The sequence below is a fragment of the Cordyceps militaris genome, assembly GCF_000225605.1.
Source record: "Cordyceps militaris CM01 unplaced genomic scaffold CCM_S00005, whole genome shotgun sequence".
Classification (NCBI taxonomy): Eukaryota; Fungi; Ascomycota; class Sordariomycetes; order Hypocreales; family Cordycipitaceae; genus Cordyceps; species Cordyceps militaris.
In genome coordinates, this window is record NW_006271973.1 from 2899794 (window position 1) to 2926379 (window position 26586).

A 26586-nucleotide genomic window follows, 5' to 3' on the forward strand; every position below is an offset into this window, starting at 1 on the left:
GGGGGGGGGGTCCGGAAAAATGAGGAGAGAGGGAGCTTCTCCAACTGATGACGAAAAAAAAATTCCCGAAGTCGGAGCTGGCGCGGACCAAGTTGGGGGGCTCTTTTTGGGGGGGTTCGTTTGTTACATACGCCAGCGAGAAGCCGTGGCGCTGTCCAAATTGTCTGTCTGGTGCGGCAACGGCGATCCGAGCGATGCGTGATTTACAGACGGCGAGTATTGAAGGGATTAAAAAGAGGTGATGCAGGTGATGCAGTGGTGGTAATATGGGAAATGTCGTAATGATTGATGTGACGCTGGTGCTGAGCGAATGGGGCAGGCCGGAGGGTGCTTGTTAATGGTTGGCTTATTGATGTCATTCGAGGGCGGCGCGTGCGCCAGCGTATTAAAAGACGAAAGAAGACATTTTTCTATTAAAAAGAATGTCCACGTCCTCTTGAATTTGACTTGGAACCAGGCCGCAGAAAAATAGAACATCTCGTCTCATTGAGTCTACCCGCTCCTCGTCAGGGCATCATCACCCGACCCTCAACACGCAATTCATTCCCCATCAGCAGTCTAAACTTGATTTTACTCCCTTTTTGCGTAACTGTGTTTCGCAGTCTCGATTCCCTGCAGCTGAATGTGTAATGCCCCTCACATGACTTTTGCCACGCCTTGCCCAGCACATACATGGTGGCTCCCATTGTGCAACTCGATGAATACTGTACGCAGCCACGTCAGCGCCGATGCAGTGTAACATGCAGCACGTCCTTGACATGTGAATATGTGGTAGTGATGTGACGGCAAGGCTGAATGGCATATCACGGGAGCTGTGAAACGAGTTCGTGCGACGGCCCGTGTAAGCCAGACCAACACGCCAACAGGAGACACCTCCCTAACATCGTTGGTAGCCATCAACTCAACTACTTTTTCTTCTTCTTTTTCACTAGAAATAAAGTCTACATATACTTACGCTGCTTTCCTCTAGCGGCCGCCAACTTGTACTGGCAGCTGCCACCAAGCGGAGCAGCGCTATAGATGGCGAGCTGTACTCAATGAAACATGTGGAGAGAATCGGGGCAGCGCAATTTGATAGAGAGCGAAAAATCATAATCAAGGGGAAGCAGCGGGCTACGAAGACTTAGCGACATAGATCCAGCGTTGGACAATTTACTTCTGTTTGGTACCAACTATTGAAATATCTATAGACTGCTTAGGTTTGCGTTCATAGGTCCTGACTGTCAATGCGTGATTCTTCTCTGCCTTTCATCTCTATAACAAGGTCAGTCAATTTGTCAAGCTTACTGTTCAGCTCCCCAATCTGTATTTCCAGGGCGACACGATGAGCGTCTCCGGGTTCTTGCTCAACGGCTGTCCTTTCCTGCGAGTGTAGCACAGCTCGCCGCCGCTTCGTGCGTCGGCGTCCCGTCTCCGCTCTGTCGGCGCCGATGCGCGACTCTGGGCGACGCAAGCCCTCGCTCGCATCTAGTATGGACCCGGCGAGCTGCGGCAGGCCCTTGACGGTGCTGCGCCGCGTCATCATCTCATAGAGGGCGATGACGGCGACAATGGGCGTGTGTGTCGCCTTGAGCAGCCAGATGCGGGCGCCGCGAAAGGCCTCGTCGCCGCGCAGCACCAGGCGCCAGGGTCGGAAGAGGAGCAGGGCGAGCAGGTTAAACGGCGGGTAGAAGTGGGTGAGGCGGTTGCTAGTCGAGGCCTCGAGGACGTAGATGCTGTAGACGTAGACGTACTCGACGTGGGCCTCGTTCATGACGCGCGCGAAGCTGTTGGCGAGCAGACCGGCGAGCGAGCCCATGAGGAGAAAGGTGGACAGCGTGATGAAGACAATCATGAGGGGCGGGCCAAAGTAGGGGTCAATTTCGTGCATGATGTCGAAGCCGACGTAGCTGGAGCCGAAGAAGATTTTGCCGAGCACGCCGGCCATGCGGACGAGCGTGAAGTGGTCGCGGCCGAGGAGCGAAAAGGTGGTGAGGAAGCCGCAGTAGATGATGAGGATGATGACCATGAATTTGAGAAAGTCCATGGTCATTTCTTTGAGGCAGGGGATAAGGATGCCCCAAGAGGGGTTTAGCGAGAGAAGGGAGCACATTCGAGGCACGAGGAAGAGGGCTTCGAGAGCCAAGATGTCAAAAGCCGTGTTGTTGATGGCGGTGCTTTGCTGTATGACGCCCGTGATTCCTACAACTGTTAGTCTCGACAAGACACAAAGTCGGCATTGTAGAAAAGGCTTACTGAGTGCGGCGAAGATGCAGCCGAGCAGCATCATGATCAAGTCGCACACGTTCCATATGTCCGTGACGTAGAAGACGGACCCGGCATCCAGCCATTCGCTAAACTCATCGTAGCAAAACGCAGCAATCCACACCCACAGCACCGCCTCGGTGGCCGTGATCCTCTCCGTCACGCGCTGGATCAGCACCGAGTAGTAGAGGTAGAGAAAGATTAAGAAGAAAAAGGCCTCAAAGGTCTTGAGGTACTTGGGCACGCGCAGGCGGGAGTAAATATCCGTCTTGTCCGGGTCGTAGAGACGCGGCGTCTTGGTGGCGTGCACCGACAGCGAGTCCCAAAAGATGATTTCGCCGTGCCAGATGCCCGTGACGATGCGCTGCACGACGTTGCGTCCGAGGAAGCGCTTGGCGCCGGCGACGACGGCGACCTCGAGCGCGTTGAGCGTGCGGAACACCTCGGCCGGGTCGGCCTCCCCGTCCGCCGAGGCGGTCTCGGCATCGTTGGCGGCCAGCGAGAAGGACTCTAGGCGCAGCGAGTGGCGAGACGAAGTGGCGGCGTGCGCGGTTGCGTGCGCGTGGCGGCGACGGACGCCGTACTCGCCGTCCGGGTTCGTCTTGGCGCGGTGCAGGAGCGGCGTCGACTCGCCGGGCTGCTGCGCCTCCTCGTCGGAGCGACCGCGGTCCTCGCGGCGGGGACCGGCGCGCAGGCCGGGAATCTCGTGCAGGCAGAAGCGCATGGCGTCCACGTCGGACTTTTGCGCCAGGAAGCGCCAGGCGACAATCTCGCACGCCGAGGCGCGGGAGTCGCTGAGCGTCTGCTCATGCGTGTCGGCGTCGTAGTGCCATTTTAGCGCGCTGTGTGTATGGTTCCAACGGCGTCAGCAAGCGCGGGCGGGCGGGCGAAAGACGGGAGCTTACAGAAGGGCATTCACGATGAGGGGATTCTGGCACGTCTCGGCGAGGTGGTTGGCCAGGTCGCGCAGGCATGCTCCCGCCGAGGTCGTGCGCAGCTGCTCGAACGTGCTAGGAAGCTCAATCACGGAGCAAAAGTATCTGCAGGTGCAAAGCAATGCGATTGATGGTTAGTCGATGAGCACTGCGATGGAACATTGGGGGGGTTGCATGCGAATGAGGCGGCGCAAAAAATGGTGTTTTGGCGCCACCATGAACGCCTCGAGGATACGGGGAGAAGGAGGGGGGCAATGGCGCACATGGAGAGCTTCTTGATGATGGAGCGGAAATCGTCGACATCGTCAATCACGGGCAATGGGTGGTCGGACGGCGCCGAGTCGACGCTCTCATCTCGCGTCATGTCGGCTCCTTGACGTGCAAAGGCAGCGACCATGGCTGAGGTGGGAACCGTGTACGCTACTGCGTCACGGGTTGAGAGGCCGCCTCGCAGCTTGGACGGTAGCGCCCCCATGGTGTCGCACGGTCGAGGACGGACAATAGAGTTTCATGCTAACTAAGGTCAGTAGCAAGATGGTGCAAAAAAAACAGACTACCTACCGCGAATGCAGCGGGCATCAAGAGCACGACTGGTGATGAAGGACGGATCGTGAAGTCGACCTTGTGCCCAACCAGGTGTGCGTGGTGTTACTAGTACCTCTCAGCCGAAGCCCACTATAGCGCATAGAAGGATTGGTTGTATTTAGTAAAGGACTCATCTGCTCGAATTTTCATTTTCTTGAATATGGATTCTCATTGTCTATCTGGGCATACTATATTTTAGTAGAGCACAAAAATATACTTTGTGCCAGCCTCCGTTTGTAAATGGCATCTACTCGTTTGAAGTGTGATCAAATGGTAGGAATAGTGCCCATGGCACAAGCTGCAACACAACATAGTTGCAAACCGAGCACCAACAGCTCTTTCTTCTTGCTAGAAGAATGACAAATCTTTCTCTCCCAAAAGATATACTGGCTCACTTCCCAGATCGGAGCCGATGGCCACACCTTGAAATTCTCAAGATTTGTCTAGGGTACGTCGACAACGGTGTAAACGCCCTCCCTGCTCAAGTCTTGGGCACCTGGGCAGTAGCCAATTTAAGCAAAACTCTGACGAAAATCGCTTGTAAGTGTCAGTTATCGGCTGCAGAAATCGCCTTGCGAGTGAATCCGACCACGCTGACGGCTGACGCGTACCTGGCGGCCGAGCCCCCACCACAGCCTCGCCGGCCATGGCTGGATAGGGCTGGATGAGGACGAGCTAACTACATAGCTGGCAGCCACAAATCTTCTATTCGTCATTCTTCGGATTGATGCGAAGAAGCCCTATATCCTTGGCCGTCGTCCGGGCCCCTCACGGTGTAAGCGGCTCTTTTCAGAGTGGAGAGGGAATGTGAAGTATATATAGCAGACTCGTTTATGTGGGAATGCGATTTAAACGATTGTAGAGAGATATATATTTAAAGATGCGGTAGCCGAGTATAGTTGAGATATGAGACCCAAATATCATTATTCTACATCCCAACACGCAAGTATCATGGCTACCTCGACGACAAATACACCTACACCAACCACCAGTAGTGCTGCTTCGCCAAGCTGCACCACCGCCATCCCAGATAAATATGGACATGTGCCGTTTGATGCGTGCAATTCCTATTACAATGACAATCCCAGTTTCGAAGCGAATCTAGCTTTTGCAGCTATTTTTGGAACTAGTTTTGTGACGCACATTGTCCAGGCAATCCTTCACAAAAAGGTATGACGGATGTGCACTACCGATAATCACGCTCTACGACGGAAGACTCTAACACATGCACAATGAAGCGATTCTGCTGGGTTGTCATCATGGGTGCCGCATGGGAGACGGCAGCGTTTAGTCTACGCACGATTGGAGCCCACCACCAGCAAGAGCGGCAGTATGCGCTCTGGGGACTGCTTCTCTTTCTGCTGGCACCGCTATGTAAGTGAACATAATACCAGCGCGGGGGTCCCCAGATCAGCGAGCTAATAGAGTCATAGGGGTCAACGCCTTTGCCTACATGACGGTCGCTCGCATGGTCTACTATGGCCTGCCCGAGAAGAAGATTTGGGGCATCCGCGCCGTCAAGTTGACAGTGCTGTTTGTATGGCTCGACATCATATGCTTCCTGGTGCAGCTGGGCGGTGCAGCGCTGCTGTCCAACAACGACAATGCAAATTTAACCAGCATTGGGATGAAGATTTATGTGGCGGGCATTGGGCTGCAGCTTGGCTTCGTGGTCATCTTTGGGGTCATGACGGCGTGGTTCTACCACCGGATGCGAAAGGTCTCTCGGGGCCGGAGCATGGGGCGGCTGCGGTTTTTGATATGGACGATGCTGGCGGTATTGGTGCTTATTATGGTGAGTTGTAATTGATTCGATCAAGGCGCCAGGAAGCGTCACAGCAGCGCTGTCGGGGTCTTGCTCCCTTAGTCCGTCCGTTACTGATACCATTTGCGCACGCCAGGTCCGCGTTATTTACCGCCTGTTAGAGTTCGGACCGGGAATCAACGCGAACAATAAGCTTATCACGAACGAGACGTACCCGCTGGTGCTGGATGCGATGCCCATGGTTCTGGCGCTGGTGTTGCTGAATGTGATGCATCCCGGGCTGGTTCTGCGTGGCCCGGACGGGGAGTTTCCACGGATGACGCGCAGGGAGAAGAAGACGAGGAAGCAGCAGATGAAAGAGGAGAAGAAGAGGAAAAAAGAAACAAAGAAGGCTGGAAAGGCTGGAAACTTAACCGAGACAGACAATATGACCAAGTTGGCGGAGGACACAGACGGTTCTGCTGCGGGGGTCGGTGTTGGTGGAAGAAGTGCTGATAGCTGGGAGCTTGGTCCAGTGCATGACAGGGTGTAGGTTGTGCCTTGGTGAGAATAAAGATGTCGACAGTATATGCTTATCAGAGAGAATGGAAAGTTTATATCGAAAGCCGAGGTTTTGTTCGAAGTATTCTGGTATGGACTGATGTTGTAAGCCTGGCACAAATGCAGGCATCAGCAACATGCCAAGCGCAGTGCGGTCGTTAGCGGGGTGAGTGACTGGGTTTACACGCATGTACGGATAATCAATGGGCGCATTGGGTGCAAACTCGGAGGTTGTCCCGTAGATTTGGGTTCTCACATCGCAGGTAGCATGGTGCGGTTAGGGTGGGTGAGTATAGAAGACGAAAGACGGAAGACAGAGTGTTGTTTGCGTTTCGGCCCGTTGTCGGCTTGTGGAGCCGATCAGATCGCCGCGGGCATCGCTGAGTGGAACTGCCTGTTTGGGAAATGTTGCATCTGGCCATCTCTGCATTTCCTGAGAGTAGATTATAATTGGGCTCGGATCAGGTATTCCACGGTTATTGTTTTTTTGTATAGTTGGAACTCACAGCTAGCCTGACCGCAACGCTTGTCGTGCACTAGCCGAGTTCCTTTGCCGTAGCGACGCTTGACCGCGGGGTCTTCGCCGCGAATCTCGGCCAGCAGGGAGTGCAGGAGCGGAGAAGAAAAAAGAGCTAAAAGCAAACGACATAACCGCACATCAAGTCATAACTCATAATTCCTTTTCTTTCCGACTAGACCTGCACGCGTGGCGTATTTTTGTCTTTCATGGCCCGCCCTAGCAGTCACAAAGTACATCGCGCACCGTGCTACTGGCATCTCTATGTACAGTGCACAGGCTGTTTGTTCCGAGATGTTTCTAGCAGATTTAAATCATTTATGAACATGAATACCTTGCCGCAGGGTTTAGTAGCCAGTCAGTGGTGCGGCCACGGAGCTGATATTACCCGTTCGACATTACCCTCGCAATCAAGTTGATAGCAAGGATCTTCCCAGTACACTGTAGCCCCTCATCCTACCATCCTACACCAACTCGATGTTTTTCTCTCAAAGGAAGACGTACATGCTCGTATTTAAGGAAAAATCACCCCTGTCTCAGCTCCAGAGTCATCGCAGGGCGCACAGCTGTTTGTCTTGGGCCTTGTTCGAGATGGCCCTCATTTTTCTCCTTGTCTACGCCGATGCCTAGGTATCAACTCTTTAGTTTCCTCTCGCTAATCTATGCCCTCATCATATGATTAGGTACATTTCTCGGGACGTTTCTCTTACTAGCCGAACCGTTTCCATGGGCACCGGCCACAGTACGATCTTTGATGTGCTTGCCTCTCTATGCGGCTGCCCGTTTGGTCCTTCATCACCCGCATCCGCTTCCCTCCTCCTTCCGCCCTCCCCCCTAGCCTCGACTGCCCATCCCTTTTGCTTCTTCGCTCGGATTTCCGTCTTGGTCAACCACCCAATGCCTCTGTAGTATACGGCTGCTTATCACTCATTCTGTCTTTTCTTCTCTCTATTGCCTCTTTGCGGAAACCCCCTTATTTATTGTGTTGCACCACTCCAGGCTCTGCATCGCTGGTTGTCGGCTGCCACTTGCATCGCTCGCCAGGATTTACAGCAACGCACGTACTACTCGGCCACGTATAACAAACAAACGCCACATTTTCTCTCCTTTTTCAACACCAACCAAACAGACCGACCCGGTATCACCATTTCGCTGCTTTGTGACGACGATAGAAGCGAAGCCAACATGGCGCAACATCAATCACTGTCGCGCCGTCGCGCCAACGCCGTTGCTGCCTCTCTACTCGCCTCGTCTGCCATGAGTAATCCCGTCTCCGGCCATGCGCTTCCTCGCCAGACGAGACAATCGAACTCCATCGAGCACACTCCGACTTGGCAAACGGAAATTCTCCCGACACCGCCACCAGCCATTATTCCCGAGCTCGTGGGTCGCGATTTCAACACTGTCTGCGGTTACATAGGAGGCAACCCCGATCTGCCCGCGACCTGCCTGGCCGGTTCCCACTGTGTCGTCGACGCTCAGAACAAGGCTATTGGCTGCTGTCCCGACGGAGGTGACTGTACTACGGGCATCTTCACCGGCTGTGTCGACCAAAACAACCCCGGCCATGGTGTCATCGACCCTCACATTTATACTTGTGGTAGTGGCGATGTTTGTTATAAGAATACCTTTGAGGGCGGCTTCTTCCAGTACGGTTGCGGCTCTGCCTCTGACATGGCTACTACGGTAGTTCTTACGGCCTCGGGCCGACCTTCTATCGCTTACACAACTGTATCCGTTTCTCTGCGCCCTACCATGACTCTGGCCTCGGAAACGAGCAGTGATGGCAAAGGCCCTAGTAGCACACTCGGCCGCGAAAGTAAGCCCACTGGCAGTGATCCTGCACAAAATGACGGAGGAATCAGTCATACTAGTGCCATTGTCGGTGGCGTTGTTGGTGGTCTTCTGGCTCTCGCGCTCTTACTAGCCCTCGGCATCTTCCTCTGGCGCCGCAAAAGACAGTCCAGGACTCCCCAAGCCGAAGAGGAGCCCAAGTCTATCAGGTAGGCGACCAAGTCCTCGCAGCAAGACATCGTTAGCTAACCATACCTAGTCGCCCGCTGGCCAGCCCGGATGATGACTACGAAGACCCGGACGACATGACTGACACGCGTCCCGCGCCTCAGCCACCAGGACCCAGAAATCACCACCATGAAGACACAGAAGACTCCGAGTCATGGCCTATCCCTCCTGCAATAAAGGGCGGCATTATTGGTGTCGCTAATACCACCACGGAAACTGATCAGACTCCTCTGACGCAGGAGAGTGACCTCGACCCTACCAATAACATTGTGGAAATTTCCTCTGTCGACACTGGCAGTGTGCCCCGCCGTGGTGGTGAGCGTCCATTCTGGCAGCAGACTGGCGGTGGCCGCAGCCGAAACCTGACTCGATCGTGAGCAACGGACAGTTGAGGCAAAAACTGCGTGTATAGACCACCCAGTAGCACTGGTGCGCAAAGGCTAAGGACAAGGCCGTGAGAAAATCCGCGACTAAGATCGACGGGTTGGAGTATGGGAACAAGGCATGACCAACAGACTGTGTCTACGGCATTTCTTTTGCTGATCTTAATTTTCTGCTTCACTTCTTTCTTTTATTGTCCACTTCTCTACGCGGATCGAGGCGGCACACCCTTCCCCCTCTTTCTCGTTATTACGCTCTCTCTTTCTTCTGCTTTAATTTTTTCGATCATCTCTATGTCGCAATTCCGCAGTGTGTGCGGCAGGGCGACAGCGACATGGAAGGTCGTTCAAGCATAATCATTGGATGCAAACTCGAGATGCATTTTATGTCTACGGCAGACCTCTCCATGATTGCCTTCTTTTATATCATAGCCTAGGATCTGAGAGCTTAGCGTAGTGTTTAATGTCTATTGTCTGCCAGTATTGTTGCTCGTGTCATACTGACGTTGCTTGCTGTGTGTGGCTGGGTATGACCGCAGCAGCACCCAGAGCAAAGAAGGGGAAGACCATCTACAACCCAGGGATAAACGAACTCCGCCACAGTACTAGTTTATAACACATAAAGTCTTGCAATTTCTCGAAATTGTCGCGCAAATTATGTTCGCCTCTACAACAGCCTTGTTTCTTGCGCACGTCTGCAGCGAGTACGAATAGCGAGATATGATATTATTCCAGGCATTAGGGAACACACCCATGTCCTGCTCGGAGGACAATAATTAATGGACAATCACGGAAAGCATTTCTTGTTCATGGATGTTCCGTTTTCGTCAGCCCTGGACGCCAAGGGAGCCTGGAACCGAGATCTCCTACAGGCTGCCATGAACCCAGCAGCCCCAGCTCGTTTACGCAGGGTAGGAGAAAGTCCCAGACGCAAATCATCCGCATGCCGCGCTTTCTTGTGGATCTGCCTTTTAGCTGAGGCTTTCCGGCCATCTCCGTTTTCAGGGCTGCCGGTAAAATTACGGTGGCGTTTCTCGGCCGAAAATACGGAGAAATTTCACCAAAGACGCCATGTTACGGATACAGACGTAGTTAGCGGGCGTTTCCAATCCTGGCATATGTAGCTGTACACCCATTGTGACGCCTGTTCATCGTGTCCCTGGTTGAGTGACGCACATGCTGCCGACGGGAGCTGGGGCATTCCTAGTACGGGATACAGGCCTGAAACGGGCGCTATTCTGATGCTTGCTGGGTCGTCACAGACCACAATTTAATGGCGGATCCGTCGAGGATTTCGGTCTTGACCTTGATGCCATTCGCGCCGCCCTGCCGGCTGTCAATGTCGTCGTCCGAGGGGTGTCGCCAAGCACCAGCACAAGTAGCAACGACGGAGCCGCTTGGGTGAACAAGGGTGCTGCTGATCGGTGCTTCGTGAGCCCCCCAGCTCCATTTTGGTTTGACGATGCCATAATGTAGACCAACCTCGTCCCAGACCTTTACAGTTCCCGCTTCCGTGCCAGCCCAGAGTTCGAAGCCGGGACTGTTGTCAACGCTGCCAAATACATCGCATGTGAGCCTCTGTTGCGTCTGGCAGTCTCGCTCAGCTAAAACGCTGAGGAGCTTGCCGTTGCCGCGAATGTCGTAGACGAGGAGGCCGGGGGCGTGCCTTTCGTTGATGACAAGATATCTCCCGCAAGGGCTCCACCTGGTTTGCATGATGCCCTGACCACCAAAAGACTTGCCAAATTCCTGCAAATCGGCATCTGCAATGCTCCAATTGGCAACGGCCTTGTCCACGCGTTGCATGTCGTACAAACCCATCCAACGGGTCCAAGTGCCAGCGGCCACAACACCGCTGCCAGGAGCGTTAGGAGGTGAGTCGGATAACGCGGATACAGTACCCTTCATCCCCACCCCGCCGCCTTTCAAGAGATGTCTCTTGGATGGGATGGTGTGGATGGTGTGAACAGGTCCCTCGGAGCCTGGTCGAGAAGCGTCAAAGTAATCTATGCGGTTTGCGGAGCCGCAGAAGAAGTGTGTTCCCGGTAACGGCCAAAGGATCGAGGATGGGGTAATGTATGCTTCTGTTTCATGCCTTATGAGCTTGTACATGCACAACGGCGCAGGCTTCTCTGACCCCGTGGGGAAAGCATGGTAGAGGTGCAGCGGATGATCACGACTACCGACGAGAAAGGTTTGCGTGGCCGGATTGGATAAAGAGAAGTAAGGCGCGGGAGCGATGCATTGTGAGGGCTCTGGTAACTGGATGCTGGCTTGGGGCTGTAGTGGCTGCACGAAGTCGGCTTCTAAGAGGTCCGGTGGCAGGACAAAGGTTGAGACTCTGCTGTCTGATGAGCCGACCAAGAGAGATGTGCCATCGGCGGTCCACTGGGCGGAAGAATAGAAAAATCGGCCGCTCTGTGTAGCATTTGAACTGGCAGTACACTGTGCAATTACAGTAGCGGATGAGGGCAAAGGCGATGCATCCAAGGTTTGTGGTGATGCTGTGTCTGGCGGCAGCGCGTCGAAGTCCATACCTAACCGGTGGTGAGGGATGTCAGGGTCTCCTGTATTATTTTGGCGAAATTTGTCCCATGGCGGGGGCTATGGCAATATGCATCGACACATGGTTCTGGGGGTGCATAAGTTGATAAGATTGGCGGTAATTTGTTTGTCGCCAAAAGAAGCTGTTTGGAGATTTGCACGTTGGCTTTGTCTGGGCGGTGGGGTATTGCCGTCACTTGAATGCCAGGCTTTGGGGGAATGCTTTTGGGAGACTCTGGAGGGGTTTTAGTGGGCTTTTAGTGGTGTGGCCGCTAGCACAGCGCCCGGAATGGCACCTTCCAGTGCTGTTATGCCCGCTCAAGTCAAAGTCGCTAGCGGCATCCAGTGGGCCTTCGACTTCGGGCCATGTACCTTTTATCAAGTTACCACACGATTTCCCTACATTATTGCTCAAAAGTACCTCTCTTTCTACGTCATTCGCGCCTGACAGCCGATGCGTCCTGGCCCAAGCTCCGCCTTGTGCGGCCTGTAGGCAGCCTCAGCCTTGACCAGCCAATCCAGCTGTCCAATCAGACAAGCGAGCGGATAGCTAAGGCCCGCCCCCTTCCTCCTGGTTCAAGTTCTGCGTGATGTGATTGCAGCCTCCAGAGTCCAGAGTCCACACACACCCAACGCTTCGCCTTTGCTTGCCTGCTCCCTGCTAACTCGACTGTACCAAGTTGCTTCTTGTCGAGGCACGGTACCGGACTGCACCATCATCCCTCCCGTACCTTATTACCTCGCCCTTCCAGCTCCACTCATCCTCTTTGCCTCTGTGCATTTCTCCAACATCTCTCTACGCATTTGCCTGTATTGGCTGCTCGGCATCCACGCCCTCGATCATCACACCCGCCCATCAGGCAGACGCCTCTCTGCGACTCGGAAACGCTGCCGTCAGCCGCACAGCTAGTTCCGACTCGATCGCCGCTTGGTGACGGGCGGGCCGGATCCAGATTTCATCACAGAGCTCGTCCGCCAAACCGGCTTTCCACATCGGCACTCTCTCTCCTGCACAGTAAGGCGTTGTTGCGCCTCTTCTGCAGTCATGGACTTGTTCGACGAGGCCGCGTCGCGATGCGATGCCTTCAGGACACCAAGATACCTCGAGGTCGTCATTTCCATGTGCGTCACGCCTCCATGCCCATCCCCCATATCCCCATGGCTTCAGATTGCTAATATGCTACCCAACTCTAGCTTGATCCTCGTTGGACTTCTCGTTTCGTATCTCCCCCAACATTATCGAATCATTTCACGAGGGACAGCAGAGGGTATTTCGCCATACTTTGTGCTTCTAGGAACCACGTCTGCGACAGCCGGATTTGCAAACATATTAACCGTTGCACCCTCGCGCGCTGCCATGAGCTGCTGCAAAGAGATTGAGGGTCTCGAATGTGCTGCTAGTATGCTTGGAATTGCCCAACTCGGCGGGCAGTGGCTGTGCTTTGGGCTCATGTACGGACACAAATCTTCCAACACTTGGCATTCGGACCACTGACGCATTTTAGTCTCGTGCTTTTCCTCATGTTCTTCCGCTATGAGGACGCTGTAGTTCCACAAGACGAACTCGCTGGCGAATCACCAAAATGGCAGACGGCCGCGGCTGTGGGACTGCTTGCCTTTTTGCACGGCCTTATCACCATCGTCATCACTGGCATTTTCGCCATTGCCATGCCCCAGCACCTGAACTTCTGGGCCCATCTTCTCGGGGTCCTGGCGGCCGTGCTTGCTGCCGTGCAGTATCTGCCTCAGATCTGGACAACATATCATCTCAAACACGCCGGCAGTCTGAGTATTCCCATGATGTGTATACAGACACCTGGTGGCCTCGTGTTCACCGCTAGCTTGTATGCGCGTCTGGGTGTTGATGGCTGGAGTACATGGGCCATTTACTTGCTTACTGCGGCCATGCAAGGCTCCGTGCTCTTTATGTGTGTTTACTACGAGCTTGCCCGGCACCGCGAGCGCAGTGCCGAGCCTGAAGGTGCCCCGCTCATCAACGAAGCCGACTCGCCCGTTGACCATTCCAACCTACAAAGACCTATTGCTAACCGCACATACTCTGAGGGCTGGGAACGCGGTCTCCCTGGGCCTTTTACCGGGCACCCAGAACGCTACGCGGAAACCGAGGAAGACTTGGAGCACATCCAAGACCGCGAAGAACGGGCGATTGCGCGCGAGAGCCAGCCTCTGTTGAAGCCCGGCGGCATCGGCAATCCCCACAAGACCTACAAGTCGTCGAATCACCACTAACAGGTTTTATGCATAAGGCGCATCACGGATTCTGTTTCATTGCTAGTTGAGTTTAGCTTAGATCAATCGCTATTTTTCAGCGTACCTTTTACACGCCTTCTGGAAGACAGTTCGTGACTGGACGCCGAGTGAGATCAACCTCGCGACGACGTCTGCAAGGTCGTCAGGAACACGTACAGAGTACACGTCACAGTTTATTGATAAGTCCGGTGTTTTAGGGATGACCCCGTCATTATTCATTAAAAAGTTAAGTGGCAACAGCGCCAACCCCGCCGGCTTCATCAACGTGCGGTCCACTCAATCGGTCCTCATGTCTTGCGCTAGCCCGCTGATTGGCTGCACAATGAACCCGAGGACATGTAGCCCATGCTCGCGCATCACGACAATGGAGTCATACAGCCCGGTTCCTCAGCTTCATGCCCTCCTGGCGTTCAGCCTTTCAATACCCTGCCATCTCAGCCCAGGAATTGACTGCACGAAATATATATCTCGTGCCGAGCCTGCATAGGCTTCATTTCCACAGCCGAGTCGGCCTCTCCCCAGACTCGCAACCGTTCGAATCCGCCTGTAGCCGGACCCCTCCAATCCACATTACATACCCGCAATCATGGCCATTGGCAGCCCTGTTCCCCTGCCGCACGCTGCGCAGACATCTTTGACACCCGCCACGGGCATCGACATTGACGCCTGGACGATATCGGCGCTGCAATCGCTCAGCGTCTCGCCCATTGCCCGTGGCACCGGCACGCCCCTGTCCATCCCGATCGATGATCACCTACCCTCCCGCGCCCGCGCGGCGGCCGAGGCCAAGGCAGCGGACGCCCGGCGCGCCGTCCAATTCGATGCCGACGAACCCGCAACGCCGCCCAGGCGGCCACCCTCCCGACGAGACAGCATGGCGCGTCGCGAGGCACTCCTCAAGGGCAAGGAAGGCAGCAGACAGCGCCGCCGTTGGGAGAATGGTACGCCCTTTTTGTTCTACCGCGGCGCGAAAAGAATCGTTCTCCCCTGCCTACTAACACACCCATAGACCGTCTCATTGGCGTCCCCAATGCACAGCCCCCGCAGCCCTCCGACTGGCAGGTCCAGCCCACGCATCCCATTCACAATGTGCCCTACCAGATAGCGCAGTTCTGGGACCGCGGCGTGCGTGACCGCGTAGATGACAAGACGCGGCGTCTGCAGGACGCCCGCAAGAAGCAGCAACTGCTCAGCGGGAGCGCCACCGGCCTCGGTGTCGGCGAGGTGCCGCGTGACCTGCGCGAGTCGGCCAAACGGTCGCCCGCTGTCCGGGGCTGGGTGCGCGCGCTCGAGGAGCCGGTGCGGCAGTTTGTCCACGCACACATGTCCGGCGCGGAGTCCGCCGAGGAGAGCGAGGAGCTAGACTCGGATGAGGAGGAGATTGTGTTTGTGGGTCGCTCGGACGCGATGCGTGCGTTGCAGGAGAAGAAGAAGAAGACGACAACGTTGCGCGCAGCACGCAGTGAGAGCTCTGGGGAAACAGGCGTCGTGTTTGACGCCTTTGGGGATGATGAGAGCGCCTCGTACAAGCGCTGGTTGACGCACTCCATCTCCGACTACTACGGCCTGGCGTCACGCTCCATTTTGGTGGGCGGCTCGTCACAAAAGGTCGTCTATGTTGGGTTAAAGCAGGTTCGCAACATGGCCGCGGCGTTGCCCAAGATGCCACGGCCATTGTGGGAGGTGTGCTGAAGATGATGCACCGAGCTTCAAGCTTGCTTCTTTCATGACTTTTGCTATTTCAGTGTGCTCGATTAGATCATCTATACACGGGATAACACAGCTGCTAGGTCCGGATACACAGGATATGTTTTGCATTTATGTACACTGCATCCAGACTTTCGATATATGAGAATAGAATGGGATACAGGCGTCAAAGATGTCGTTCTTATATGGAGTAGCTCGTGAGGTCACTTGACATTGGAGCGCTTAGCTTTGACGCCTCGCAGGCTCATGAATGCCGAGACCAGCTTGGACGTGGCACCAGGATCGTCCAGAACGGGCAAGATGGGATGGTGTGCTTTGGAAGAAGGCGGTAATCCTTTAGTCGATGACGGTGACCCTTTCTCAGATACTCCTCTTTGCAGCCGTAGCTTTATTAGCGCATCCAGCGAGTTGGGCGGCGGCGGTGGTTTCGTAGCCTTTTGCGGCTCCGAGCACTCTTCAATCTCGCCATCTTCAATGGTCCCAATGGCACCGATGCGACTTGGACCATTTTCCCGTGCATCTCGTGTGGTATACTTTTTTGGCGCCGCAAGCGTTTCGGCTTCGAACTGGCCGCGTCGTCGAGGAGGTAGCGGTGCCCACGGGAGCGCTTCCTCCAGGGCTGGATCGACTCGTAGAGGAGGGAGGCGTTTGTAAGATTCCAATTCAAGCGTGCCGAGCGTTGCCGACTTCTCTGCGATGCAGTGGTCCAGGTCAAAAGTTGAAACGTTTGGCAGCGGCAGCAAAAGCCTGTCAATCTTGTCCAGTATTGAGGCGATGTTCTGCATTTCGATGTGTTCATCTTGGTCGTGGTCGCTGCCGACAAAAAAGGCATCGTCGAAGAATGTGTTGCTCGGATCGCCGTGCCCGGTGGCCTCCAATACACGAATTGGTAGCCCGTGGCTCACATCTTCTGCCCCAGTGGCCGCTATCAACGCCGGAGTCTCTGCTTCAGATATTCGGTTCTCATCAGCAACCTCCTCAGGCTCGCGGTGAAGGGCTTGCCGGCCAATAACGTTGCTGTCCCACGTGGTTGAAGCCTGCAACCTTTTCGCTTCGCTCTGTGACGGCCCTGTACCTCCCAGAGAAGTTTCACCAATGACAGCCAAAGCGTTCGAAGCATCACAAAGGAGCGAGGAGATATGCCTGGGTGATTGCGGTGGGGTTATTTCAGCTTCACTGGAACAAAAGACCTACACCGAGTCAGAAGGTTACACATGCACAATGGATCAAGGTGTCTTGCTACCCTCGATGTTGTATGAAATTCATCTTCATATGTGTTTCTTGGCAACGTTGAAGCCAGGAGTCTTTCATGATCTACCATGTATAGGAGTGCTTGGTGTAGCCGGTCGACATGAGGAGGAAAGTTTAGACCTTGGTCGTCCTTGTAATCCAGCGAGATGAGAGGTAGATATTGCTTCATGAGAGAATTTGTGGAATCCCAGATAATATTTGAAGACGCGTAAAAGTCTGTTGAGGAGTCTGGTCCCATGTCTGGTGGTTCAACTAGCAAGTCTTGCACGGAGCTCGGTTGGTATGAAAACGGCAATCTCGTTTGCATGGTGCATCTCAGCTCATCTTGCCTGCCTCCAACCAGCGACTCGCGCTCGAATCCCACCGAGCCAATTGGAAAATCAATATCTTCACCGAGAGATTCGCCCCCCAGTGCTTCCGCGGGAGAATGGCCAGGGAAGCTAGGGAGGCTGGCCAAACAGTTGTGTGGCGAAAACCGACCTTTCCTATGGCTATGGAACAAGCCAAGTCTCTCTGAATACTGAAAGGCAGACTCTTCAGTAATTTCCATTGTACAGCCGCATGCAACATGCTGTCGGTCAATTTTTGAATCTGGTCTTTGGAGTTGCTAATGAAAGACTGTTCTCGGAGCGAGGCTTTGTTTGAAGAAGTAACTAGGTAGGTATGTATGCTATGTATGTAGATGACGAAGCCTAGTATGTAATAATGCCAGAAACGCAGACAAATCACAAAATTGACAGTCTACAGTCGCAAATTCACAAACAGTTTCTCTATTTTCTTGGAATAGATTTTTTCTTTGCCAAAGCTTCTTCTCGGAGTTTGCCTACAATGGATTGCGTCGACGAATTCTAAACTCCGGCACTGGCACCCCACCAATGCAAACGCGGGCCAACGCTAACGTTGCAGCACGATTCGAAGTGACACACCACCTCTCGACTCGAGCTCCTTTGAAGCTCTTGGAGCATTCCAACTCGCGCCTTACAACACATCTCGAGGCTATCACCACCTCATCATGGCATATATAGCGCCAGTACATCTACCAACGAGTATTCGCCATGCGATCCGGCTCCAATTCAGCTCCCCGGACCACGAAGACTTGATTGTCGCGTACGTGCCCTTCTGCCTAGGGCGGGCAGCATTAATGGCCGGCCTGCGCGGGCAATCCGTCCCGGCCTGGTTGCTAATTTGTTCTCTAGTAAGGCGAATCGACTCGAAATATGGCGCGTCACGAGGGAAGACATGACTTGCCTGCACACTAAAGTTGTGCACGGAACGATATGCATGCTGCAACGTTTGCGACCGAAAGATGCCAACACCGATCTCCTGTTTGTCGGGACCGAGCGACTACAGTACTTTAACGTATCCTGGAATTCTCAAAGGAACGAAATGGAACTTACCCATGAAACAATACACGACACCGCCGAGCCGTACATGCGCGAATCGCAAAGCCAGAACAAGTGCTTGGTGGATCCCACTGCCAAATACATGGTGATGCATCTGTGGGAGGGGGTGCTCAATGTGTTCCGCCTGCCAGCTCGGCGCGGCGTCTCAGACAAGCTCGAAGAGATGGACCAGATTCGGCTGACGGAGCTATGGATGAAGGACAGCGCATTCATCCACAGCCGTACAGGCCATCCACGCATCGCCTTTCTCTACAAGACGCAGCTGGACGAGGAGGAAGCTCGCGTCGCCGTTTACAGGCTAACAAAGGACGACAAGGGGAGTGACGTCTCGAAATTTGATCCACACAAAGATCGAGAGCTAGACCAAGTCATCGCGGACCCATGCGCGTCAATGCTTATTCCTGTACCGGTCGCCGAGGAAAAACGATACCATGTGCGAAACAATGAGGGCACAAGGGCGCACCTGGGAGGTCTGCTGGTCGTTGGTGAGACTCTTTTGACGTATTTCGACAGCTTGACATACTCTAGCGTGTCGTCGGTGCTTGACGAGCCTAAGATCTACGTCGCTTGGGCCATGTATGACGAAACTCACTACTTCCTCGCCGACGACTACGGACGTCTTGACTTGTTGACGCTACAAACTCATTCAGAGCAAACTGGAGTCGTTGTTAATCGCATGACTGTCGAGCCTCTCAAGTTTCCGGATTCTAAGAACCTGACCTCTCGCGCGTCCAGTCTTGTATATATGGGCGGCGGAATGCTCGTCGTGGCCTCCCACCACGGCGATTCGCAGCTTCTGCAGATCGATATCGACTCTCGGACCATGCATCCAATCAAGCTTCTCTCCAACAATGGTCCAATTCTGGACTTTGCAATCATGGATATGGGCAACAGAGACGGTGATAATTTACAAGGCAACCTGTTTTCGTCCGGTCAAGCCAGAATCGTTGCTGGGTGCGGTGCCTACAGAGACGGATCATTGCGGAGCATCCGAAGCGGTGTTGGGCTGGAAGACCTCGGTATACTCGAGGAGATCAAAAACACAAGGCGACTGTTCACGATCAAATCGCGCCGCTCAAAGAAAGTCGATACGCTTGTTGCCTGTTATATTTTAGACACCCGAGTTTTCCTCTTTGGTGCAGATGGAGACATCCAGGAAGTGAACAACTTCCCTGGTCTCAATCTGCGCGTGGAGTCTTTGCTGGTTGTCAATCTGCCTAACGGGCGTCTCCTCCAAGTCACGAGAATGGATGTCACGATAAAAGACCCCAACGAGCAGGCGAAGGCACTGAGATGGGTGGCTCCCGGCGCGAACATCACATCCGCCTCCTGCAATGGGAAATGGATACTCCTTTGCGTGGATGGATCTAAAATTGTCTCGTTGAATATCGACAAAAACTTGGAAGCTTGTGTGCAACAGTACCAAGGAGCCGATGACTCGAATCAGTCCAACCAAGTTTCTTGTCTACATGCTTCGACAACCTTCCAAGATTACGGCGTTATTGGATGGTGGTACCCTGGCAGGATTACAATCATCGATCTTGCCACACTCAGCGCCAAGCATGTCGAAACCCTCCAGCAAACTACGGATGCCGCCTCAGTGCCCCGCGACATATCCCTAGTACAGCTTCACCCACGTCATGCATCTGGTCCCACACTCCTGGTTGCTTTAGAGGATGGGACAGTCATCACCTTCAATGTCTCCGAGGATCTCACGTTATCAGGCAAAAAGCGCGTCACGCTGGGAAGCAGCCCTGCGTGTCTCCATGTTCTCCCCGAAGCCGACGGCACTAGCAAAATCTTTGCCACAACCGAGAATGCGAGTCTGATATACAGTTCTGAAGGTCGCATCATCTACTCGGCCACAACGGCTGACGATGCCACCTGTGTCGTACCGTTTGATTCAGAGGCATTCCCCAATTCCATACTGCTCTCTACAGACAAGCATGTGCGTCTTTGTCACATTGATAAAGAGCGGCTTACACATGTCAAGTCGTTGCCAGTATACGAGACCGTCCGTCGAGTTGCTTACGCCCCTGGGGTCAAGGCATTCGCCCTTGGCTGTATCAAGAAGGAGCTCATTCGCAATGAAGAAGTCATCACAAGCTCAGTGAAGCTAGTGGACGAAATCATATTCCAAGAACTGGGCGCCCCGCTACAGCTCAACGCCTCGAGTACACTAGAAATGGTGGAGAGTGTCATTCGCGCTGAGCTTCCCGATCATACCGGTGCTCTTGTGGAGCGCTTCATTGTTGGGACAAGCTTCATCACTGACGCAGATGTCGGTGAGGCTAGTGAGACTCGTGGTCGGATATTGGTCTTGGGAGTGGACGAGGAGCGCCAGCTGTACACCATCGTGACACACAATCTAAAGGGCGCATGCCGCTGCCTGAGTGTCCTAGACGAGTATATTGTTGCCGGTCTTTCCAAGACAGTCGTTGTTTACAGATACACGGAAGAAACCAGCACCGAAGGCTCTCTGCAGAAGCTCGCGGCTTACCGCCCGGCTTCATTCCCAGTGGCTCTAGATGTCTCGGGGAATATGATTGGCGTTGGCGACCTGATGCAGTCGTTATCACTAGTGGAGTTCACGCCGCCAAAGGATGGCGAGCCCGCCAAGCTACAGGAAAAAGCCAGACATTTTCAATCGGCATGGGCTACTTCAGTGTGTCACTTGGATGGGGAGCGATGGTTGGAGACGGATGCCCAGGGTAACATCATGGTGCTGGCTCGCAATCCTGAAGCGCCCACCGAGCAGGACCGCGGCCGTCTCGAAATCACGAGTGAAATGAATCTCGGCGAACAAATCAACAAGATCCGAAAGCTAAATGTTGCGCCGGCTGACAATGCTGTCGTATCGCCAAAAGCGTTCCTTGCCTCTGTAAGTTGCCTGCGCTAGTAGTTAAGACCTCCCGCTAACGACGGACCGATTTCTGGTAGATTGAGGGCACGCTATACCTATATGGCGATATTGCGCCAAAATACCAGGATCTGCTCATTACCCTGCAATCAAACATAGAGCAGTACGTCAAGACGACGGGCGATATTAGCTTCAATGCCTGGAGGTCATTTCGCAACCAGACGCGAGAAGCAGACGGCCCGTTCCGATTTGTTGACGGCGAAATGGTGGAGAGATTCCTCGACCTGGACGAGCTCACTCAAGTCGAGCTCTGCAAGGATCTCGGCCCGAGCGTGGAGGACGTACGGAACATGATTGAGGAGTTGCGCAGAATGCATTAATGAAGCGCAGAGCTACGACACATAGGGGTCGCCCACATGCACTTATGTAGCATATGTAGGCGTAAATGTTCAGAGACATATGTCAGGGGATGTAACTAGCTACCATGTATGAAGCTCCGAACTTGCAAACGCTCCAGACGACCTCGAGCACGTTTAGGCACCCACGCAGACATTGTACTTGACCCACAAGTTGCAATCGGTGCCGGGATTCCACTTCTTGATGTCGTTTTCGCTGACCTTGTACTGTTGCGCCAGAGACCAGCAGTTGTCGCCGGCCTTGATCAGATGCCACTTTTTGCACTGGCAAATGGCGCCGGGCTGCGTGGGCGTAGGGTGCGGCGTGGTGCACTCCGTCGGCGGCTTGACCGGCTTGGCCGGCTTGCTCTGGGTTCCTATCAGACAGGGGTTTAGCAAGCATTTGTAAGAGAAACAGCTACCGGGCTGGGGCAGAGATGGGCTGCACATACCGACGCAGTAGGCATACTTGACCCAGATGCCAGCGCAGTCCTTGCCGACGGCCGGGTTCCACTTGATAAAGGTGTCCTTGTCAAAGTTGGAGTAGCCCTGGACAATCTTGTCACAGTAGTCGCCTGGCTTGGCGACGTACCAGTCGCGGCAGTCGCTGGTGATGCCCGTCTGCGTGGGGCCGGGGGCCGTGGGGCCGGCGGACGTCGTCGGCGGGCTGCTCGTCGGCGACGTCGGCGTGGAGCCCTTGGTCTTGACGCAGATGTAGTACCCGGCCCAGAAGCCGTTGCAGTCCTTGTCAATGGCGGAGTTCCACATGATGAGCTGGTCGGTGGAAATGCCAAACTTGGCGGTGACGCTGTCGCATGTGTCGCCCTTGACCACTTGGTAGAACTTGTCACAGTCCTTGGCGATGCCCGTCTGGTGCGGCGCGGGCACGGGGTCGCTTGTGGTAGGCGTGGAGCCCGGGGACGAGGTGCCGGCGCCGACGATGTGCACGCAGCAGTAGTACGCGGCCCAGAAGCCGCCGCAGTCCTTGTCGACGGCCGTGTTCCAGGCGGTGAGCTGGTCCATGGAAATGCCGTACTTGGCGGTCACGCTGCCGCAGGTGTCGCCCTTGACGATGAGGTGGTACTTGTCGCAGTCCTTGGCGATGCCAGCGAGCGTGGGCGACGGCACGGGCGGGAGGGTCGACGTCGGCGGGGCCGTGATGGTGCCGCCGTGGTTGACGTCGACGCAGTACGAGTAGCCAATCTCGATGCCGGAGCAGTCTTCTTTGACAGCAGGGTTCTATATAGACGCCCGTGTTAGCCATGGTTGTACGCCGGGGACAAGGACGGGGTGCGAGGGCCTTCGTACCCAGGCCACAAAGTCCTTGTGGCCGACACCCCAGTACCCTTCGATGAAAGTGCAAGTGTTATCCTTGGACGTGGTGGTAAAGTAGTATGTGCATTGGTTTGTGGTGCCGGGCGCGACTTTGCCGTCGGGCGTCTCGCCGCGTCGGACTCTGCTGGGGTGTTCGTACGCTGCCGCGGCCGAGGCGGTAGAGAGGGCAACGAGGAGAGAAGCAACGCGCATTTTTGAATGAGATTCAGAGCCGTTCTACAGATCCAACGGTTTGCGTGTCAAATTGATGACGAGCAGAAGGAAGTCTACACCCGCTGGAGTGAGGGGGCATGTATATACATGCCGGTGGCGGATATGCAGCTGGCCCAACTAGACATTGTGGCGGGCTTCAGCTGAGAATAACGAGACGATGAAAACAGGATCGAAGTTCGGAATGTGCCGAATTGAGCCTGGCCCGACAATTGTCACGAGATATTTCCAGAACATGCATCATTCTGCGAGGATCCCACCCACTAAACCGGTGCATCGTGGCTCGCTGGTGATACGTTGAGGATACGCTAGGTCAGCCGTATGAAATCCTTGCATGAGTTCTCTCGACAATATGCTTGACCGAGAACAGTTTCAATATACAATCGGGTGGTCGCACAAGGATGACTGGATGTGGTGCGCATGGATGGATTGCGGCGGGATGACAGCCCAGAAATCAGGTACCAGAGTACAGTGCGTCTTGCAATCTTGCACTGTCTGTGTCGGGGAACAGATGAATGGAATCGGCATCTTCTCTTTTCGGTGTCTCGCCTGTCAGTACCTCTCGTCCAAAGAAGGCACATTCTTTTCTCAATAGGTCATTTCACCTGCATAAATGCGTATTTCTCAAGCGATTGTGCTCTGGAGACTTTCGTAAGGCTACAGGAGGCTGCAAAAGGCTGGTGTGATAGCGGCGCAGCTGCATGGAGCTGGCTGCTGGATCGTATAGCGACAAAAGCGACAAAATTATCCGACACGTGGCTGGTATTGCCCATTATATATACCTGATAGAGATTACTTGCCGTGTTGGATCAAAGTATAGATATCCAGGCGGCGGCCAGTCAAGCGAACACTGGAGAGCGGAGGAGAGCGGCATCGCGCTGGAGCAGATGGTGTTTATCGGAGATGCCATCTTTCCGGGCGCGAATGATTATCCGGTCAAGGAAGCCGGTGTCAAGACGGTGCTTGTGCGTGACCCGGATGACACCCTGAAGGCGATTGCGGCCATCATCGCGTGTCTACAGTGAGCGGGAGGGCGTACATCAGGAATATTGGAGGTTCTGACAAGAAGCGTAGGGTGTAAATTGCCCGCACACCCTGACATGTCACAATATGGTATAATTGGCACAATTTCGGGTGTTTTTTTTTTTTTATCTTTCCTTACCTTTTCCGCTTATACAGAACTGTTCACGATCTTGCCCAGACCAATATCCGGGTGGGGGTGGACACGCCACTTGAGACCATCCATCACGCCACCACCTCGATTCTCTTTCACGTTTCTCATGCAAAGCTGCCGCAATCCAAACTCTCGCTTCACAGCTACGAACTCAATCACACAGCGACGTCTCTTCTTTTGCCTACACAGCTCCGTCACCGCCAGAGAGTCACCTCTACACTTCCATTCACCGCCCGAATAGCATCAGGCCACCGCCGTGCGGCTGGCCTCGCCAAACAACCCATGTCCATTCCCACTCACAAGACTGTCGGCGCCGCGGTGCGCACGTTTCCCATCCTACTGAAATGGGGGCTGTCTACGCGCCCCGGCGCGCCCGCATACCCGATTGGCGGCTCCTGGCAAGCCCGCCAAGGAGCGGGACAAGTTGCTGTGCTCGGCAACGAGGAGAAGCGCGCGTGCGTGCGGGCCAACGCGCCGACGCTGTTCCACGACCTCGGCGTCGTGGCGTTTGACGGGTGCTCGTACCAGCAGGCGCGGCGGGTCGGCGATATTCTTGCCCGCGTGGTGGCGCTGCGGACGGCAGCGGCGGTGCTGGGGCCCGAGGAGCGCGAGGAGCGCGCGGTCGAGGCGTTCGAGGTGTTTCCAGCGCTCTGGAAGCTCGAGGAGGAGACGTGGGGGCATCGCCTGGGGAAGGAGCATGATTGAGAACGGATGTTGCGCTGGAAGAGGGAGGAGGCTCCGGCATGGGAATGTCGATGGAGTCTTGTATTGTATCGGGAGTCACTTGTACATGCTATATCACGAATATTGAACGCGACGCGAGGCTTTACATTTTGGCATTGGCACATGAGACGAGCTCGGCGGATCGCTGCCTTGTTCCATGGTAGTCGTCATCTCGACGATCAGAATCGAGCAAGCTGATGCTACTGGTATATAGCTTCGAAATGTGCTTCCGACTTGTTCCAAGTCTCACGCCAGCTGCATTTGAGCTCGTTGAACATCTCCAACTCTTTGTCACGCAACGCGTCGCCAGCATTTTCTCGGCTTGCATCATAACTCACTCTCTCATCAGGGGAACTACGTCGACAGCGCCGGGCATCGCTGTATAAGGAGTGTATGGAAGGGGCAAGCTGGTACCATTACCTATCAAAAAGTGAAATGAAGAAGACGAGATGAACAAAAAGAAAAACATACAACAGCCGGTGTTCGCTGGACGTCACCGAGCCAACTACTAATCTGCCGATGGACAGCTTGACTTTTGGGGAGCAGACGGGACCCAGTTTTCTCTGTCCTCTATGGTCGTATGTACCAGCGTAACAGCAATTACTGTATATAACGTGCATCAAGATAGCCGTCAATCGTGGCAGGAGTCATTGCACAACTCTGGGGAGTACGAGCCTGTTGATATTACACTACTTCCAGTTGTACGTATTTTCCCTAACTGCCAATACAAGGAAATTAACGCGACGCTGTGCGACATCCCACCCAGTCAGTCACAAGAGCGTTGCATGGCCATCTGCACAAATACGTAAATGAGGAAGCTGGACAGGAACAAGCGAGAGGCTTCCAACTACACTGCATGCTGCTATACAGGTTTGACGCTGTAACGGCGAATGCGTCTGCATGACACCCTGACTTCATGGACTATGATGGTATAGATGAATGCTTGCTTGAAACCTAATGCTCGTAATCTCTGTCAATGTCGCGATGCAGGGTAGTTACTGGCAGCCGCTGCAAGTGTTGGAGTAGCCCGTAGCTAGTTGGCGCCTCCGAAAAGCTTAACAAGACAAAAAGCCCGATTCGTAAAAAAAAGAACGGGCGCCAAGGTGGGAATCTGGCAGCCACTGAAATTACTGGAAAAGCCTGCAAGGCAGGAGAGGGGTGTTGGACATGTCATCAAAGTGAGCTGTTTTCGCTGCTCGAGATGGTTGATTGACCCCGCCAAACGACGAAAATATTTTCCGTAGACTCGGTCCAGAATTTTACAAGTCATCAGGTGCATGGAAAAGGCGGTGGAAGGTTCTGACGGGTAACATGGCCGTGCAAAAGAAGAAGAAAAGGCGCGTGGTGAGCAGAATGGTGTGGCGGCCGGCTCCGTTTCATCTGCAGAGATCGGCGGGGCAGAGTTGGTGATGGACGCACTCTGTCAAGTATCCGCAGGCTTCGACCTACCAGAAATAGAAAATTTGCGCAGCGGACAAAGAAGGGAATCACAGGAATAGCCATGGAACATGGGAAACCACAGCAAGAGGAATCGACCCCGGCAGCCTGGCTTCGTCGTGTCGCTTCTTCAGTGGTTTGGGCAGGTCGGCGCTAGAGACGCATGTTTCTGGCCAGCATCGCACGGCGGGGGGGGGGGGGGGGATGGAGGGAGCAACATGTAGAAAGGGAGCGATAACTAGAAACTTTGCTCTGTCGATCAAGAGCGAAAGCCGTTTTGATGGTGCG

General features: G+C 54.3%; 9 protein-coding genes across 9 annotated transcripts; 6 read left to right on the top strand and 3 right to left on the bottom strand.

Moving 5' to 3' along the window:
• Positions 1–1207: 1207 nt before the first annotated feature.
• CCM_07218 (Ion transport) lies at positions 1208–3654 on the bottom strand (the record flags this gene model as incomplete). Its single annotated transcript, XM_006672356.1, has 5 exons — positions 1208–1254; positions 1288–2181; positions 2236–3086; positions 3150–3284; positions 3443–3654. The coding sequence occupies 5 exons, from the start codon at positions 3652–3654 to the stop codon at positions 1208–1210; spliced, it is 2139 nt and encodes a 712-aa protein (XP_006672419.1).
• A 1061-nt stretch (positions 3655–4715) lies between these two features.
• On the top strand, positions 4716–6061 carry CCM_07219 (RTA1 domain protein; the record flags this gene model as incomplete). The annotated part of the gene is made up of 4 exons (XM_006672357.1): positions 4716–4934; positions 5003–5138; positions 5198–5559; positions 5666–6061. 4 exons carry the CDS (start codon positions 4716–4718, stop codon positions 6059–6061), a joined length of 1113 nt encoding a protein of 370 aa, XP_006672420.1.
• A 1251-nt stretch (positions 6062–7312) lies between these two features.
• Positions 7313–8985, top strand: CCM_07220 (uncharacterized protein; the record flags this gene model as incomplete). The annotated part of the gene is made up of 3 exons (XM_006672358.1): positions 7313–7328; positions 7716–8589; positions 8655–8985. 3 exons carry the CDS (start codon positions 7313–7315, stop codon positions 8983–8985), a joined length of 1221 nt encoding a protein of 406 aa, XP_006672421.1.
• A 1236-nt stretch (positions 8986–10221) lies between these two features.
• CCM_07221 (WD40 repeat-like-containing domain) lies at positions 10222–11523 on the bottom strand (the record flags this gene model as incomplete). The annotated part of the gene is made up of 1 exon (XM_006672359.1): positions 10222–11523. One exon carries the CDS (start codon positions 11521–11523, stop codon positions 10222–10224), a length of 1302 nt encoding a protein of 433 aa, XP_006672422.1.
• A 298-nt stretch (positions 11524–11821) lies between these two features.
• On the top strand, positions 11822–14290 carry CCM_07222 (PQ loop repeat protein; the record flags this gene model as incomplete). Its single annotated transcript, XM_006672360.1, has 6 exons — positions 11822–11900; positions 11984–12021; positions 12443–12984; positions 13038–13763; positions 13863–13891; positions 13962–14290. 6 exons carry the CDS (start codon positions 11822–11824, stop codon positions 14288–14290), a joined length of 1743 nt encoding a protein of 580 aa, XP_006672423.1.
• A 99-nt stretch (positions 14291–14389) lies between these two features.
• CCM_07223 (uncharacterized protein) lies at positions 14390–15495 on the top strand (the record flags this gene model as incomplete). The annotated part of the gene is made up of 2 exons (XM_006672361.1): positions 14390–14744; positions 14813–15495. 2 exons carry the CDS (start codon positions 14390–14392, stop codon positions 15493–15495), a joined length of 1038 nt encoding a protein of 345 aa, XP_006672424.1.
• Positions 15496–17773: 2278 nt separating this feature from the next.
• Positions 17774–21404, top strand: CCM_07224 (DNA damage-binding protein 1; the record flags this gene model as incomplete). Its single annotated transcript, XM_006672362.1, has 3 exons — positions 17774–17868; positions 17958–21045; positions 21105–21404. 3 exons carry the CDS (start codon positions 17774–17776, stop codon positions 21402–21404), a joined length of 3483 nt encoding a protein of 1160 aa, XP_006672425.1.
• A 153-nt stretch (positions 21405–21557) lies between these two features.
• On the bottom strand, positions 21558–22946 carry CCM_07225 (LysM domain protein; the record flags this gene model as incomplete). The annotated part of the gene is made up of 3 exons (XM_006672363.1): positions 21558–21796; positions 21872–22658; positions 22728–22946. 3 exons carry the CDS (start codon positions 22944–22946, stop codon positions 21558–21560), a joined length of 1245 nt encoding a protein of 414 aa, XP_006672426.1.
• A 905-nt stretch (positions 22947–23851) lies between these two features.
• Positions 23852–24843, top strand: CCM_07226 (HAD family hydrolase; the record flags this gene model as incomplete). Its single annotated transcript, XM_006672364.1, has 2 exons — positions 23852–23985; positions 24144–24843. 2 exons carry the CDS (start codon positions 23852–23854, stop codon positions 24841–24843), a joined length of 834 nt encoding a protein of 277 aa, XP_006672427.1.
• Positions 24844–26586: the final 1743 nt, after the last annotated feature.